This window comes from Ostrinia nubilalis, chromosome 7, assembly GCF_963855985.1.
Source record: "Ostrinia nubilalis chromosome 7, ilOstNubi1.1, whole genome shotgun sequence".
Taxonomy (NCBI): Eukaryota; Metazoa; Arthropoda; class Insecta; order Lepidoptera; family Crambidae; genus Ostrinia; species Ostrinia nubilalis.
Window position 1 is genome coordinate 15,568,865 of NC_087094.1, and position 18,242 is coordinate 15,587,106.

The window sequence follows — 18,242 nt, forward strand, 5'->3', positions numbered from 1 at the left end:
TCCTCTCTACGTTTTCCTCTTCTATCATCTTAACAAGTTCATCATCTCCTTTACTGATCCGGTTAAACAGTCCTTCTTTTCCTCCCTCGTGATTCTCTCTTATAATTTCGTTCTGCATCTTCTCCGGTACTACAAATAATAATTCATCTTCATCTCTTCCTTCGTACAACATGTCATTCTGGTAGGATTCTTTCAGCATCTAAATAGGTTCGTCTTCATCTTGTGCCTTCTTCAGTCGTGCAGTCGTCTCGGTAAGTACTAAACAGTTTAGGGCGTCGGCGTGTTTCACTCGTGGTGCAGGTAGTTGTTCAATCTGACAGTCATTACTCTTCGTTATTTCTTCTGTAGGCTTGCAGTCTTCTAATATTTTCTGAATTTCAGTCGTATGTCTTGAGTCGTCTATGTCGTATACTACAATTTGATCATCCTTGTCCACTCCTTCAATCTTAATCTTCTCTAACGGTACATCATCTTTTCCTACTTTCACAATACATAACGTCTTCTTCTGTTCATTATTAGGACAATCATCACTTTTGTGTCCAAAGTCATTGCATCTAAAGCATTTACCTCCCTTTTCACATGCAGAATATTGATGATCGAGAGCTCCGCAGTTATAACATCTTCTCCTCAGATTATAATCATTGCCTGATCTTAGATTACCTTGGCTTCCTTGGTAACTTGACGTCGTAGGTGTCGGTTTCGCTAACTTCTTCATAAATTCGCTGTATATCTCTAATTTCTTCCTGAACTCCTTAATATTCGCGGCGCCATACAGTATAACTTTATTCGTCTCAACGTCTCTAATTCCGTCTATAACGTACTCCATCAGGGCAGCATCTTCAACTTTCCCGTGCAAAGCTATCTCTTTCATCGTCAAAAAGTACTGTTGGTAAGTTTCACCACTCTTCATCTTCCGTTCAACTAGTCTCTTGTGGATCGTCGCGCTATTTAGTTTGGGTGCGAATTCTTCTCTGAGCGCTTTCTTCAAATTAGTGTAGTCTTTAACTCTACCAATAGACCTCAAAAACAACTTGGCAGTTCCTCCCAGCAGTCTCTTCGCATAAACCAATTTCTCCACATTAGTCCACTTCATCAAATCAGCAACGTCTTCAAATTCTTCTATAAATTCCGTTACAGGATAGGTATCATCACCAGTAAAAACATTCATTGACTTCTCCAAGTCTCGGAACGATATCTGAACCCCAACGTCTTCATGGCGCTCTTGGTATTCTTCATCTTCGCTCGGCTCCTGACCTTTCTTCTTCAGCGGCATCTTCGGTAAAATATCTTTCGTCTTCGTCGTAAGTCGTCGTCGTGTACAGTAAGATACTTTACTTGAAATCATCAAAAATAATCACCGTCGTAACAAGTCTAACAAAGCAACATCTTTCGTCTTTCGTCGTATTTTACGTCTTGAATCTTCGTCTTTCGCCGTCTTGAACCACTAATTTTCAATGATGAGCTTGACCCCCATGATCAATCCTCTCCTCTCAATCCCCCTAATCCCTGCTTTATCCCGGACGAACCGCCAAAAAAGTTGTGGGACTGTGAGATTATTCTATTGAAAATAATGGTTTTATTCGTTCTTCATTTTATTAAAATCGTCTTACAAAATCGTACATCTTTTTACAGACAGCTAACGTCATCTAACCAAATCTGACATCTCACCATAAAGAACATAATTAAAAATAAAAACTAAACCAAACTCCTTATTCCCACATATATTCCCAAAAATTTTGAAAGTTGTTTTAATTTGTATCACTTGGATATGATTTGTATTAGAAAGTGCTGTGAGTGTGACGTTTGAACGGAAGGAAGTCAACCTAACCTAACCAACTGCGTATTTCTATACTGTGTAGCCGCGAGAGCTCTTTGGCGCGCTGTCTTCGGCGAAGTATTGCGCGCGCAGATTTTGACAGCGCGAAATACCTACTTTAGCAGAAATACCAAGCCTTAAACTGCGATCTCCAACCCGCCTGCCAAGCGTGGAGGTTATGGCTGTAAATTTTATTAATGAGGCCCTATAAGTGTGAGATTAGCGCTTAACTGAGCCAAAGCCTGAGGTATGGGAGCGGCACGGGGGGAGTGTTTTTGTGATATTAAACGTCATAGACTTCAAATGTGCATCAGATTTGTATGCTCTGTCACGTCATAAAATTAAATGTCAATGTTAAGCAAATAAATTTATTTGATTTGATTTGACTTGATTTGATATCCGTCTCGTGCAACCTTAGGCCCTTTTCACATGTCCCGGTTGCCGGCTAACCGGCGCCGGTTACCCGGTGGTGAAGTGTATGGGCATGGTACGTAGCTTTCACATGTACCGGCGTAATTAATCCGGCACTTCACCACCGGGTACCCGGCGCCGGTTAGCCGGCAACCGGGACATGTGAAAAGGGCCTAAGCCTAAGCGCAGACCATCGATTTTCGTCGGCCGATAGTTTAGTCGGGCAGTTGATCAGTATGGGCATGTATGGAAGTGCGCACATTACACCGATTTGATTTGGCCGATTCTTCATACAAATTAAAATCGGGCCCAACTATCGGCCAACTAAAAATGAGTGGTTGGCCTAGTCTTAGTTGTCTATTTTTAACCTATTTGGCTTAGTTTCAACTAAGTGCAACACCCTCATTTCAATTAGTTCTTAATTAAGCAGTACTTAAGATAATAACTAATTTGCATTTAAAGTGCTTGCGGTGACGAACTAGGTACCTAGGTACATTTAGTACTTCCCCTTAACTATAAACACTTTATCTATTTATACCTACTCAATACCAAAGTTATTCCGTCTATGTATTTATTTGTTCAGTTTAAAAATGTTCAAGTGATTTAGACATGTATTTCAGTTTTAAGTACCCTTCTAAGTTGGAAACTTGAATCTTACGAAAATTTGAACTTGAAAGTTTAACTGAATTTTTAAGGTTTGCTGTTAGTAATAAGTAAATTATTCACAGATTAGTGAAAATTCAATTACTTACGAGTAATATTAGATTTTCTGCGACGTAAAATTCTACTTAATAACAAATTACGAAGTTTTATAAGCGTGTTAAGTAAGAACATTAACTAAGTTGCCGAGATTACAAACACAATGGTGGCATTATATTAAATACGAAATTGATATCATTGTAAGGTCTTTTGCGTTTTGTAACTGTATGGTTTTCGCGATCAACAACATTTTCTATTGATTCCATCAATGAAAGATTCAATATAGAATAGTTAAGCTATTATGTCACATACATAAAATATTATTAATGTAATTTATTTAATAGTTTAAGGAAATGGGAATGTTATGAGTGTTTACAAATTAAAGATAAAAACACAAAATATGTACTATTACACGTGACAATATTTTATGAACACAGAATATTTTTTGATGAGCATATACGTTCTGTTTACTTTTTTAATGAGCATAATATACGATTTCATTACGCAGTTTTACTGTTTCACAATTACCAAGGGGTAAACTGTAAAGACTAATAATAACTTTAGAGTCGAAGAACAAGATGCGTTGCGGCGTGCCGCACCGCTCGTTTGCCACAGGTATTTGTACGTGTACTTTGGCTCTAACAGTTTATCCATCATTGATCCCATAGGAAAAGACACAAAAAGATATATAAATATTGTCTTGAATGTGTCTCACATTTCACCAGACGTAAGTTTACGTGAGTAAGTGAGTGTTACGTTTACTATACAAACATTTTTAATCTCTTTTGCTTCAACCACACCAACGCGTACAGATCGTCATCGCCGGCGCATTTTTGACAGTTCACGCGACCTGTCATTAGCCTTTGAACGCGCGTGATCGTGCCGGCAATGGCGATCTGCACGCGTTGGTGTGGTTGAAATTTTACCAGGATATGGACAGTGTGTGTGCATATAACACCAGCGAGGAGGGTCCCAATGGTTCCCGCGATGAGACCGGCATTCTTGAACGCCGCCGGCATGGCCAGGATCCCTGAGCCAAGACATGCTTTCAGGAGATGCAGGATTGAGCCAATGGTCCTGTGAAAAATGAGAAAGTTTCATTTTCATCATCATCATCATCGCCAGGTCATTTGCTGTCCTTGGAGGAGCACGACCCTTTCTATTTTTATTTTTAATTAATGAACTACAATCTGAAGACTCCAGGTCCGCACTTTTTTAGTATAGAATTTTAGAAAGTTTTTTATCCTTTTTTACCTTCTAATTTACAAGATTTTTTTTAAATAAAGGCGACTTTTGTTTATATCTTGAATCGGCTAAATCTTACGTTGATTGATTTATTATATGCCAGTAGAAATACAACTTCACTGTAACTGTTGTCAGAGTTGTATAGAAACATCTCGAGTTACAATTCACATTGGGAAGATTTTGCTGACCAAAAAAGTTAAGGCTCTTACAAAATTTTACGTTCAATATAATAATTATGTATTGTTGAGACAAAAATAAGTAGGTATGTCGATAAATATTATTTGGAGCAATTTTACTTAGTAGAGCAATAAAATTCTCGTTTTCGTAATATTCAGTACGAAATCAAGGATTGAAGCAATTTGTTTCAGTGTGTTGTAGCTTTTATTTGTATTTGTAATGTCAGCCATTTTCATAGATATGTTACGGCTAAAGATAGTTGTGAACATAAACTTAAGATTAGCCGGCTAAACTTAAGTTTATCTTCGAGAAGCAGCTAAAGTTCGATAACATGTTAGTTTGCGTCGTGATATTCCATCTTTAGCCGGCTAATGTGCACATTAGCCAAAACGAAACGGCTAAAAATGTGTTCGATGGGCGCGCCAGGCCGGCGGAGGGCTTGAGGGGGCGGTGGGGAGGCAACGCGCGTGCACTTTTATTTTGTAATTATAAATACCTACAGAAGATTCTGTAATGACCAAATGGTTCCTTATTATTTTATTTTAATGATTAGGTAGATATTGTTTTAAGTAATTAATAATTTGTTATTGTAATAATTGTAATTTTGAATACCTACATAGGTACATAAAAGTACATGTGTAATCAAAGTGATTATTTTTATTAAAGTTTTCGGGTCAAAATAGTAAACATTATTACATTGTTTCCTTTTCAATTTCCTTCTACATTTTTAGCCAAGGGCCTGCGGTTACACTTAAGTTTAGCCGGCTAAAGATAGAAGAAACTAACATTAACACCTCATCAAAGATAAACTTAAGTTTAGCCGGCTAATCTTAAGTTTATGTTCACACCTATCGTTAGCCGTAACAGATACATTAAGTACTAAAATGTTTTCTTGCTTTGAGTTTTTATTTTATTTCTTATTTTTATTATTTTATATTGACTATTTAATTTTATAGGTTCCGAAACAAATGTCGAACAGTTGTGAACGAACGATTAGTTCGCTTCGTAAGCGGTCATTCGTGACCAAAATTGTTTAGTTCTTTTAATAAAATTGAACTAAGCGCTTCATCTAGAACTGTAATAATACTACTGTCTAATCTCTTATAATACATACTTCAAATGTCTAAAATACAAGTTAGTTTTCATTTTGTGTCCTATAATAAGTTACATTGTGGTATTCTCGTTTGTTCGTGGTTCTTGCTATGAAAATTAAACATTAAATTTTATTACATTCAACATTGTGCTAATTGTGAAAATGACAAATAATTACATACGTTAAAATTAAATATTACAACCTCATTATATTACAACATTTAGGTACGAGTAAAATTATTTTTGCAAGCGTAATAACGTCTGCGTAGAATATGACGCTTAATTATTATAACGTATGTAAGTAAAATTATATTTAATTTAAAATTAGACTCAAATATTACTTTTTTTATGTTTATTAATATGAAAGTTTTTGTGGACGCCCTCTGCCCCATCTAGGGGTCATAAGACCTTAAGTCAATAAGTGAGATCAGTTTGTGAGAATGGATTCATGAACTCAGGGAAAAACATAGTGTTTGTCTTTATTTTAAAATTAGTCTTAAATATTCTCATCTTTTTTATTTTTGTTAATATGAAAGTTTGTGAGAATGGATCCAGGGAAAAACATAAAATAGTTTTTGTCCCGGGCGTATTATTAAGGGTGACGTACTCTAAAAAGTCTATCTAACATTCTTCTTTAAACTTTTTACACGAGCGAAGCCGCGGAACTAGGTAGTTAGTATACAAAGTGGAATTTTGAAAAGTTTTCTTTCTTTTCAAAAATAAAGAAATCTTTTCTTTGAGTATAAATTTCAACCTGTTTAAAAACTAAATTATTACTCAAAAATAAAAGTGTGTCCGCGAGGCAAAGAGGCGAGGATGCTGGCTGCATTACCTCGCTGGAGAGCCAGCATTTAAATTTTCCGAATATTTAATTAATTTAGGGGAAATGGTCCGAAACAGTAATTTTGCATTCGGTCCCCAGGATCCGAAGGTTTCGACACCAAAAGGCGCAAATATGTAACCATTAGAAAGTGACTCATATTTGCGCCGTTTGGCTAATTCAGCCAAGTTTGCGTTAGTTTAAAAAATCAGTTTATTGTAAATAAAGATTAAATCTGTATATTCATGTGCATGCTTAGAAAAACTAAGTCGTTTTTGTTGCAATTGTTTTAAGTGCACAAGAAAATTGATACTGATAACACTAATCGCTAAACGTGCTTGTTGTTACATTGAAACGTGTTTTGAGACAAATACCTAAGTGTTAAGTATCTCTTTTGTTACAGTGCAGTGTGTTGAATTGTGGAGGCTCATTACAAAGACATCAGCATATCAAAGTAACCATTGTATCTGTGTCTTATGTAGAGCTTGATTCTGTACTATATTTTTATATGTATGTATTTGTCGGCCTTTTGGTGTAGTGGTTTGAAACGGACTACTATTCCGGAGGTAGCGGGTTCGATTCCCGCACAGTACAAACATTTGTGTGCATGAACATATTTGTTTGTATTGGACTGGGTGTTTTTCTTTTTCTCGGCGTTTACCCGTGGTCCCCCCAACATGTCCCCCTGGTGGGTCGAACCGTTCTGAACAGTTTTTGCCAGTGGGTCTACGGGTAATTTATTTTAACCATAGTCCCACCGCACAGTGGTAAACGTTGCATGTCACCTAGGTATAATTATAAAAAAATCTATAATTATTAATTAACCATAGATTTATAAGACTTATTCTTAAGTTCATACATATTTATTTGAGAATAAAGGATACATCGAAATTAATAATTGCAAGAACATTTTTTATATCTTCACATCACACAATGTGGGTTAAAGTCACTCATACTCGGCGTTTGATATTTCATGCCAGACATCAGTCCACTTATACAATGTGTCCGGGCTTGTAGTGATCAAACTTTAAGGGCATAATCTATGGACAATTTTATCGATGAAAATATACTTTTATACTTCTTTTTAAGTTATTTTCCAACACAAGAAAAACCAGGTCGTTAAGGTATGTTTTATTTGGTTACTATGGAAACCGCTGGGAAGGGGTATCTTTGTTCAACAATTACGTCGAAACTAATAAACGTAGACTAATAAATTTACATTCGTTTTGTAGAATAGCTCAAATCCTAATAATACAATGCAAATAAAACATAAAGAATATGAGGTGACATGCAACGTTTACCACTGTGCGGTGGGACTATGGTCAAAATAAATTACCCGTAGACCCACTGGCAAAAACTGTTCAGAACGGTGGGACAACGGGTAAAAAAAATTACCCGTGGACCCACCAGGGGGACATGTTGGGGGGACCACGGGTAAACGCCGGTTTTTCTATCTATCTATACTTATAATAAATCTGTAGAGAGGTCAATTCTGTACATGAAATATATTTTCAAAATAACTATCAGGGGGTGATTAGTGATCGATACTGATGCCAAAAATGCAATCAGTAAAATTTTTGTCTGTCTGTCTGTCTGTCTGTCTGTCTGTATGTTCCTTATAGAAACAAAAACTACTCGACGGATTTTAACGAAACTTGGTACAATTATTCTTCATACTCCTGGGCAGGTTTTAGGATACTTAGGAATTCCCACGGGAACGGGCATTAGCGGGAAAATCCTTTTGTATGAAAAATCTAAACCGCTTAAGTTAGACGCTTGAAATTTGGCAAGCAGGTACCTTAGTAAACTTAAAGCTTAGTTATAACAGGATATTGCAAAATTCCTACGGGAACGGGAATTAGCGAGAAAAAACATTTGTATGAAAAAATCTAAGCCACGTAACATGGACGCTTGAAATTTGGCATGCAGGTACCTTAGTAAATTTAAAGCTTAGTTACAACAGGATATTGCAAAATTCTCACGGGAACGGGAGTTAGCGGGAAAAAACATTTGTATGAAAATATCTAAACCGCGTAAGTTTGACGCTTAAAATTTGGCATGCAGGTACCTTAGTAAACTTAAAGCTTAGTTACAACAGGATATTGCAAAATTCCCACGGGAACTGGAATTAACGGGAAATTCCTTTTGTATGACTGACTCACTGACATACCCACGCACAGCCTAAACGGCTAAACGTAGGCACTTGAAATTTATAAGGGACGTAGCTTAGGTACCGTAGAGGTGCACTAAGAAAAGAATTCCCGAAATTCCCACAGGAACAGGAATTACCGGGAAAATCCTTTTGTATGAAAAACCGCTTAAGTTAGACGCTTGAAATTTGGCATGAAGGTCTCCTAGTAAACTTAAAGCTTAGTTACAACAGGATATTGCGAAATTCCAACGGGAACGGGAGTTAGCGGGAAAAAACATTTGTATGAAAAAATCTAAACCGCGTAAGATAGATGAAGGGGGTAAAATGGGATCCACGCGTACGAAGTCGCGGGCGGCCGCTAGTGTATAATAAGTATGTACATATTTACAAAAAAAAAAGTATTTAAGTATGTTTATATCCGTTGTCTAGTAGGTGGTACCCATAGTACAAGCTTTGCTTAGTTTGGGACTAGAAGCGCAGTGTAAAATGTCTAAGGATATTTATTATTATTTATTTATATAAATTTATATAAAAATAAATAAAAGTCATTCATTAATTTTAATTTTATTAAAATAATGTATTCTATGTCTCAACATGTTGATTTATCCGACTGCGCCAGATTCTATTCGATTCGATTCGATTCTATTTCACGTGATATTTTGCATATCATTTTCAAAGCTTTGTTCAAACCTTCATCATTTTGTGCATATCGTTTTCTTAAAAGTTTATTTGTACCTTTGTCATCCGCTTTGCTCTGAAGGGAACTCGATATTTAGCCTCGAACTCCTCCGAGGGGCCAAAGACTATTGAACTTTCCCCCGGGACTGACTTAGACTTAAACAAGGAGATTTATTGTCCAGGTCTTATCGGGAGTTACAAGGGAAGGAAAGTGATTGATATAGTACCCTAAAATTAAAGCCTAAGTATTTGTTATTGATATACTTCTATACTACAGTGTCAGCCCAAAACTCCGCTACAAGAGTGGCGTTATCAGTAGCATTCATTTAATCTTCCTGCGTTCAGGATAGCGTTCATTATTAATTTCTATTATCAATATTTTTCACGTTATCAATAAACTATTATTGTGTCTGCAGCTTAATTTACCCAAGTTAAATAATAAGTCTTTATTTACGAAAAAGCAGTTTAGTTCAAAGATAATAACGAAATATTATTAAAAAAATTCAGTAAAAAAAAATTCATAACGACAAATACTCTGGGAAGCTTTTGCCTAAAACAATATTAAGAATTCCAATTATAATGAAGGTAAAGAAGCTTTTACTCACGAATTTGGATGCGCCAGGTTCCTGTGTTCAAATGGATTGTAAGCTTTTTCATCACTGGTAGCTTTTGGTGCTAAGCTTAGTGACGACTGAAAGCCCAAATTGCTCGTAAGCTCTGCCCTGTAAATAAAAACACACATTGCAAACATCCGTTTCAGGAGTTAGTGAGTAAGAGTAGGCGCACACAGTTGATTTTTCGTCGGCCGATAGTTTCGTCGGGCAGTTGATCAGTATGGGCATGTATGGGAGTGCGCACACTACGCCGATTCGATTTGGCCGATTCTTCATACAATTCAATCGGGCACAACTATCGGCCAACTAAAAATCAACGGTGTGCGCCTACTCTTAAAGTTGCCAAATATGTATTTAAATTCATTAATGTAAACTAAGTACGTAACATGTTTGTTTGTTCTATTTATCCACAGCAATTTGAATTCAATTGTAAAAAGCAAATATTTTTCTGCTGTTTCGATATTTTTTGTTGGGTTTTTATGTAACGGTATTTACTGAAACATGTAGTTCAATCTTTCACATACAGGGTGGAATTTTGTAAAGCCACCTGAAGGAAAAGTCTATAAGTAATTCTCTTCCTTTTAAAAAATAAAGGGATTTTTTCTTTGAGTACAATTTTCTATCAACAGTATTAAGGGTACTATTCCTTCATTACATTAAAATTCCACCCTATATTCTATGAATAAAATTTTAGGAAAAAAATTTATCTAAATTCCGAAAAAAAGAACAAAGAATAGGTATTATACGGTATTAGAAGAGAGTCCGGAGCTTATTATAGGAAAATCCTAAAGAAGGAAACTCTCCAGAAAATAAACGGGATGATTGATAAAGAGCAGTTTCTGATAATAAGATTATGGGATTTATCCCTATAGCTATAGGTAAGGGTTCTATTGTCCGTGCTAATAGAATCTGGAACGATTGTGAAAGAGATGAGATAAAATCTATTAAAACAGAAAATAGACTGTCTCAAAGATTTCAATATTATTTTGTGTCGCCAAAAATAGGTTTCTTTGCATCGCTATAATTGGAAAACTCCAATAATATCTACCGATCAATTTCACTGGGCTATTTTTGGTTAAACATAACAGGTTTCTTTTAGGTTAGTGAAGTAAAATAGCCTTTTGAAGAGCCCCTAAAAGGTAATAATAATGATCGATCAAATTGTGGGCGGAAAAATAAGGCCTACTTTAAGTTTTTTTTTTAAGTCAAGAGATAGTGGACTAAAGAGACACTTTTGTACGCGAAAATGATTAAAATAAAATTACTTTAAAGGTACATAGGAGTGGATTTTATACAGTTCTAAACTTCAGGGCCTCTTTATGATGAACTCCTTCTTCAGAAAGCCAAAACAGCGAAAGTGGACATGGCTGCATTCCAATGGCGCTACAAAAAAAATGAGATAGACTTCATCTTGTCGACGAAGAAGCATATATTCAATGATGTCTCTGTGATCAATTCGGTCAAAACAGGAAGCGATCACCGAATGGTAAGAGGCACATTGAATATCAGACCCAAGCTCGAGAGATGTCGACTGATGAAGTCTACGCTCCGCCCAGCGCCCATCCAACTCCAAAACCCCGGAAGCTTTCAGCTCGAGTTGCAAAATCGTTTCGAATGCCTAGGAGACTGCGAAAATGTGGACGAATACAATGACAGGTTCGTGGAAATTGTCCAACGACTGGGTCTAAGTTCTTTAAAACCCGTCGTTCAAAAGGAACCAAAAAGATCTCTGACCTCACCAATCAACTCATGGAAGAGAGACGGAACTTGGTTTTGCAGTCCTCTGAAGATGCTGCTCAGTATCGGCGCCTCAACAGACAGATCTCCATGTCTTTGAATCGCGACCTACGCCAATTTAATACAGACCGTATTAAAGAGGCGATTGAGCGAAACAAGGGCTCTAAAGTGTTCGCAAGAGATCTGTCTGTTGGCCAAAGTCAACTGACCAAGCTGAAGACAAAGGATGGCAGAGCTATTTCGTCGGGGCCGGAGATATTGGAAGAGGTTGAGAAGTTCTACGGACAATTATACACGAGTGCACGCGCACCTGTCACAAATCTAGCCGAAGACCCAAGAGCTAGACTGACCCGACACTATACCGAAGATATCCCGGACGTCAGTCTGTACGAGATTAGAATGGCTCTCAAACAGCTGAAGAACAACAAGGCACCGGGTGATGATGGAATCACGGCTGAGCTTTTGAAGGCAGGCGGAACGCCGGTACTAAGGGCTCTTCAGAAGCTGTTCAATTCCGTCATCCTCGAAGGAAAAACGCCTACGACATGGCACAGAAGTGTGGTGGTACTCTTCTTCAAAAAAGGTGACAAAACCTTGTTGAAGAATTATAGACCCATCTCACTTCTGAGCCATGTCTACAAGCTGTTTTCAAGAGCCATTACGAATCGTCTCGCTCGCAGGCTCGACGACTTCCAGCCTCCCGAACAAGCCGGTTTCCGAAAAGGCTTTAGTACCATAGACCACATACATACGCTAAGGCAGATTATACAGAAGACCGAGGAGTATAATCAACCACTTTGCCTGGCGTTTGTGGATTATGAGAAAGCCTTCGATTCGGTCGAGACCTGGGCAGTGCTACAGTCTCTCCAAAGGTGCCAAATTGACTATCGATATATCGAAGTGTTGAGGGGTTTGTACAAAAACGCCACAATGTCGGTCCGCCTCCAGGATCGGGACTCGAAACCTATCCAGTTGCAGCGAGGGGTAAGACAGGGAGATGTCATATCTCCAAAACTGTTTACCACCGCCCTGGGAGATGTCTTCAAGCTTCTGGACTGGAACGGATTTGGCATAAATATCAACGGCGAGTACATCACCCACCTTCGATTCGCGGACGATATCGTAGTCATGGCTGAGACCTTGGAGGATCTAGGCACAATGCTCGATGGCCTCAGTAGAGCCTCTCAACAAGTGGGCCTCAGAATGAACATGGACAAGACAAAAATCATGTCTAATGTCCGTGTTGCACCCACTCCTCTGAAGGTTGGAGACTCTACACTCGAAGTTGTTGACAATTATGTATACCTGGGACAAACAGTCCAGTTAGGTAGGTCCAACTTCGAGAAAGAGGTCAATCGTCGAATCCAACTCGGATGGGCAGCGTTCGGGAAGCTTCGCCATATACTCACGTCCGAAATACCGCAGTGTCTCAAGTCGAAAGTATTTGACCAATGCGTGTTGCCAGTGATGGTATACGGATCTGAGACGTGGTCGCTTACTATGGGCCTCATAAGAAGGCTCAAGGTCACCCAAAGGGCGATGGAGCGGGCTATGCTCGGAGTTTCCCTGCGTGATCGAATCAGAAATGAGGAGATCCGCAGGAGAACCAAAGTAACCGACATAGCTCGCAGAATTGCTAAAATCAAGTGGCAGTGGGCGGGGCACATAGCTCGTAGAGACGATGGCCGTTGGGGCAGGAAAGTTCTCGAGTGGCGACCACGGGCTGGAAGACGTAGCGTGGGCAGGCCTCCTACTAGGTGGACCGACGATCTGGTAAAGGTCGCGGGAAGAGCCTGGATGCGGGCAGCGCAGGACCGTTCATTGTGGAAAACCTTGGGGGAGGCCTTTGTCCAGCAGTGGACGTCATTTGGCTGAAAAGAAAAAAAAAAAAGAAAGAAACTTCAGGTGAAGGAAGTGTACTACCAAAATGTACTACGCCTGAAGATGGCCGGAGACAGTTGACGTCATTTGGTTGAAATAAAAGAACTATAACAGCTATTCTTTCATTCCAACCCACTGTGTAGTATCTGGTCTGCTTGAAACTCAAGCATAAAATCAAACGTGTGATTAATTGACTTTAAAAATTTTGGCCAAAACTTTGGCTATTTTATCATCTATTCATAAAATATACATTCATAATATGGGCCTATCTAAGCGTGACATTTACGCAATGCTTAACATAAAATGCATTATTTAATTGTCTGCATAGTTAAACGATTAACACAAGCATTCAGTTCACGATAAATATGATATATCTGATGATCACAAGCGACCAGTCGTTAGTCAGAACAATAGATATTCGTAACAATTAACAGCCAGTTAGTAGTAGTCCTAATAAATTAATACAATACCTATCCTAAGAACTGTTCAATGTATTTGTAACTAACTGGTACAATAGTACCGTTCATTAGTAGGTAATTAACACCTACCTAATAAATAATAAACAACAAAACAATATTTCCATCCGTGTTGTGGGTATGTTACTCATATCACAAAAAATGTCATCAGAAATCCATCATAAATATGATATTTTGATATTTTCTGGGACGACAATAAAAGTAAGCTCGTTTCGCAAGATCAAACGCTAAGGATGTAATAATGGAGGATAAAACTACGTTAGATTGGTGACGCAACGCTAGATCACAGAGTAAAAATATCTTGACAACAGTTATACTAAGGCTGAGTTGCACCACTTAAATTTGACCGTAACTATAACGATAACTGGTGAATTTTGTATGAAGTTTTACAGATTTTTGACGTTTGTTTAAGTCAAAGTAAGATGGTGCAACCCAGCCTTACTGTTGTCAAGTTATTTTGACCAAATATAGGAAATTATTGGGGGAGGCTTTTGTTCAACAGTAGACGTATTGCATCCTGAAAAGACGAAGATGATGATGAACCAATCTCTGTAGCGCAGTAGTTAAATAAGATGATTTTTTCTTAGATCTTTTGACATAAAAACCGAATGTGAAAAATGCTTGTCCCGAGTGTTTTTTTCTTGCGATAAACGCTAAAATTGCTTTGTGTGACAGTAAAAAATCTACCCAGACAAAACAACAAATAACTTATGAAGCTTGCACGAAACCCGAAATAACTTTTCTGAGAGTCCCCGTTAAAATAAGTTAAAATTAGCATCCTGTAAGGTTGATTCCATGAAAAACAGTATAATAATCGTAATTAATTTAGCCGTTGGCTGTAGCGATGACTAATGGATGCGCCTGCGGCGATTGTCAAGGTAGGCTCATAATAGTTTTATGTGCAGCAGGCTTACCGGTTTGTTGCAAACGATCCTCCTTCCTTTATTATACTCTTTCGGAATATAGATTTGTAATAATTAACTTTAAAAAAAAATAAAACCGACTTCAAATGCGTGAACACAAAAAAAAACTAAAAATTAAAAATATTGCGTATAAAAAAGTTCATCCCCAATTTTCCACCCTTGGGGGTGAAATATTTTCTTCAAATTCGCATGAAACCACCCTTTTGATAATACCTATTCAACAAAAAAATAATCGTTCAAATTGATTTATAATCGGCGGAGATATTGCGTATAAAAAAGTTCATCCCCAATTTTCCACCCTTGGGGGTTGTTTTTTCTATTATTAAATTTAAATGGGACCACCCTTGAGGTATTACCTATACGCCGAAAAAAGATTTGTTCAAATCGGTTCATAATTGGCGGAGTTATCGCGTAACAAACATAGAAAAAAAAAAAAAACATACGGGTCGATTTGATAACCTCCTCCTTTTTTGAAGTCGGTTGAAAACCAAATTCTTTGTGCCATTGTCATTTTTGTACGTTTTGACTTGTTTTAGAAAACTTAAGCTCGTGAATATATTTCTGTTCGAACTCGCATCTCTCTACTTTTTAAAACGCACAATTAATACAGTCCACATTCCGTTCACAACACGATTGGTAATATTAATGAGAAATTTACTTAAACACAACATACAAGAAGACGTAAAGTTTGTAAATACTCTATATCTCATACATGCGAGTAAAACTGACTGAATTTTACTCAACAAGGAACTGAATTTGGAACCAAAACGTTTCAAAAAATTTAATCTCATCCACGCAGGGTTCAGAGTATCATGTTAGTCTAACTAAAAGTTTCTTCCTTTAGTATTCTTCAAAATATCAATGTCATGGCCGTCGTAATAAAATGATCGATATTTAGAAGGTCGATGTAGGAATCTTTTGATTTAATTGAAGCCTACATTACAACTAACGATTTATTACAGTCAAAGGGGTCTAAAGTAATTACTCTTTTACTGGGCAAAAAGTCCTTTTCAATAAATTTTTCAAGTGCCAAGCTCACTGTTTATATATTAGCCCTTTCCTTCATTTGGGAGAGCTAGAAAAGGGTCGCTTCCGGGGCTTTGATGTGCTTATATTCCCCGCAATCGCCGACGTCAATACTCAAATGCTCTACATTATTACTGAGAAAGAACCATGCCTTGGGATGTTACAAGTAACTAGTAGTGACAAAATATGAATATTTTGTTACAGATTTATTTACCTTTCAGAATCTCAAAAAAAGTGCTTATCTTATCCATCCATAAACGTTTTGTTTTAATACAATTTTTAACACATTTGTACTTGAAAGCTCCGGGAAAAATTCTTTGGTATCCCGATAGAGCTCTGAACAAAATTTTCCCTTTCACTAAATACACAGGCTGAAAAATCACACGTCACACGCACATCACCAGGGTAGAAAAGTTTTTGAATGAAAAGCATTTATAGTTTGACAAAAAGAACAGCGATGGATGGTCAGTCCCAGTTTGCACAATGGATATAACAAAGGAAGAATTGTAGGTGCCTTTCAATGGTGTTTAAAAGGCGTCCGAGCGTGTAAGGATGCGAAGTTTAAAGATTAGGAGCGGTGACCACGCACAAAATTTTCTTGAAGAAAACGGTAGGCTTAAAATTATATTGGGCTTGAAAAAATAGCAAAAAGTAAGACAAGTAAAGTCATAGAGCGTGTAATACAGGTTGTGTAATATAGCTCCAAGAAACATTGACTACTTAAAATAATGATAATAAGAACTGGATTAGCCGAAGACAAGGTTAAATAGTAATTATTATGGAGAGTATTAGTCTAAAAGTAGAATGATGGCAATACTAATTGATAATGAATACATTTTCGTAGGTCTATGCGAAATATTACTAAGCGAAATAGTTTTTTTTGGGTTTATATTTTTGTACTATTCACGAAAGTATCAATAGAATACATGTAGACATACAGGCTGTTCAATGTTCTGCGATAGTACGGAACTCTTCGTTTAGTTAGACTTGTGGGTACTTGGCCAATTTTAATAATTCACTACAGATAGAGACCTTACTCTACCTACCCCCATTATGGTGCATTGACAAGTTTACACAATATGGCGACACGACCCATTGAACACAATCACTTCATGGTATTGCAAGGTCGTAGGGACAGCGTTGGCAATCTGCTTATGGCAAAATAGTTACAATTGTAATCTTTTGCAGAGATAAATACATTTTATTAAGAGTTTTCAAATAAGGCCCAAAGGAATACTAACCTGTCAGAAATACAATTAACAAACTCATATTAAACAATAATGTCAATTTATGAAGTTTCAGAGCGAAAGGTAATCTAGAGAAACAAATTTTATTAAAATACTAAGTTGCAACATTTCATTAGCAATTTAAATACTTTATTGTAGGTATACTAAACTAAATTGTAATGATAGCACAGTACAGGTGGTTTTATTGCTAGAAAGTGCCCTCAATAGAAAGATAAATTCATCCCTAAGTAGGCACTAATATATGGGTACTCCCAGTAATATAGTAATGGCCACATTTTAATGTACTTAATGCCTCGATTTTAGGTAGAAAATAATGAAAATTTTAAGGCCTGCCTAGTTAAGTTTTCGGAAAATTTATTAATTCACAAATTATTCTCTTAGCGTTGTTAACTTGAAAAAAAAAATGGTTAAACAATTGGGCTATTACAGCTGCACTTAAATTGACTCATCAATCTACGTAATACTTGAATACTAATTATAAAGTATGCTACTTGAAAAAATATGATGAACAATGTACAGACGACAGCTAGTGGTAAGACCACCTGCTTCAGACGCAGAGGTCCCGGGTTCGATTGCCAGTGGGGGCAGATTTTTCTGTTCGGTTTGGTTGGTGGTAGGGCTTATTCTAAGTCCGCCTGGCTAGCTACCACGATCTTACCTAAGTCTGTCGCCATAACAGCAATGTTAACAGCATTGTTGTGTCCCGGCAATTAGAGCTAAGATAGCCAGTTCCTCCGTGGTTGAGGATTCCGGGTGAAGGTCGCTTCCACCTTCGGCCTGATCGTCACTTACCATCAGGTGAGATACAGGCCAAGAGATTCCTCGTTGTGGATAAAAAAAAAGATCACCACTGTGGCTATATTTTGCTACAAAAATGTATAGTCTGATTCGCTGTAGACTCTACCTATTTATCTACATAAGTATGTGTCCATTTGATAAGTTTTCTCACGCTTCAACTTTATCTATCATCGGTTCCTGATGTTTTAACTAAAGGGCGTGTGGGTCACCTGATGTTAGGCGACCATCACCTTGATAGTGACCGTGATTCTAGTAGGTACCATGATACCATCAGAAAGAATCACGGCCTAGTACGAGTAGGTAGGTCTACTGCCAAAAGAGTATTCGATATCTTGCCAGCCTTTTTAAAGTAATCCCAAACGAACAACGAAGCCAAGCCTATTCTGGCAATTTTTTTATTCCGTGTCATATTTGGGGAACGTAAGGTTTTGGAGAAAAGAAAAGTTCAAA

General features: G+C 37.4%; 1 protein-coding gene across 1 annotated transcript in view; it reads right to left on the reverse strand.

The window, feature by feature from the left end:
* LOC135073391 (proton-coupled amino acid transporter-like protein pathetic) overlaps positions 1 to 18,242 on the reverse strand; it is a 56,820-nt gene that overhangs the window by 24,236 nt on the left and 14,342 nt on the right. Inside the window, exons 3-4 of the mRNA XM_063967550.1 lie at positions 9,696 to 9,812; positions 3,853 to 4,003 (exon numbers count right to left, since the gene is read on the reverse strand). Coding sequence (XP_063823620.1) covers positions 3,853 to 4,003; positions 9,696 to 9,812 — 268 coding nt within the window. The remainder of the gene's footprint in view (positions 1 to 3,852; positions 4,004 to 9,695; positions 9,813 to 18,242) is intronic.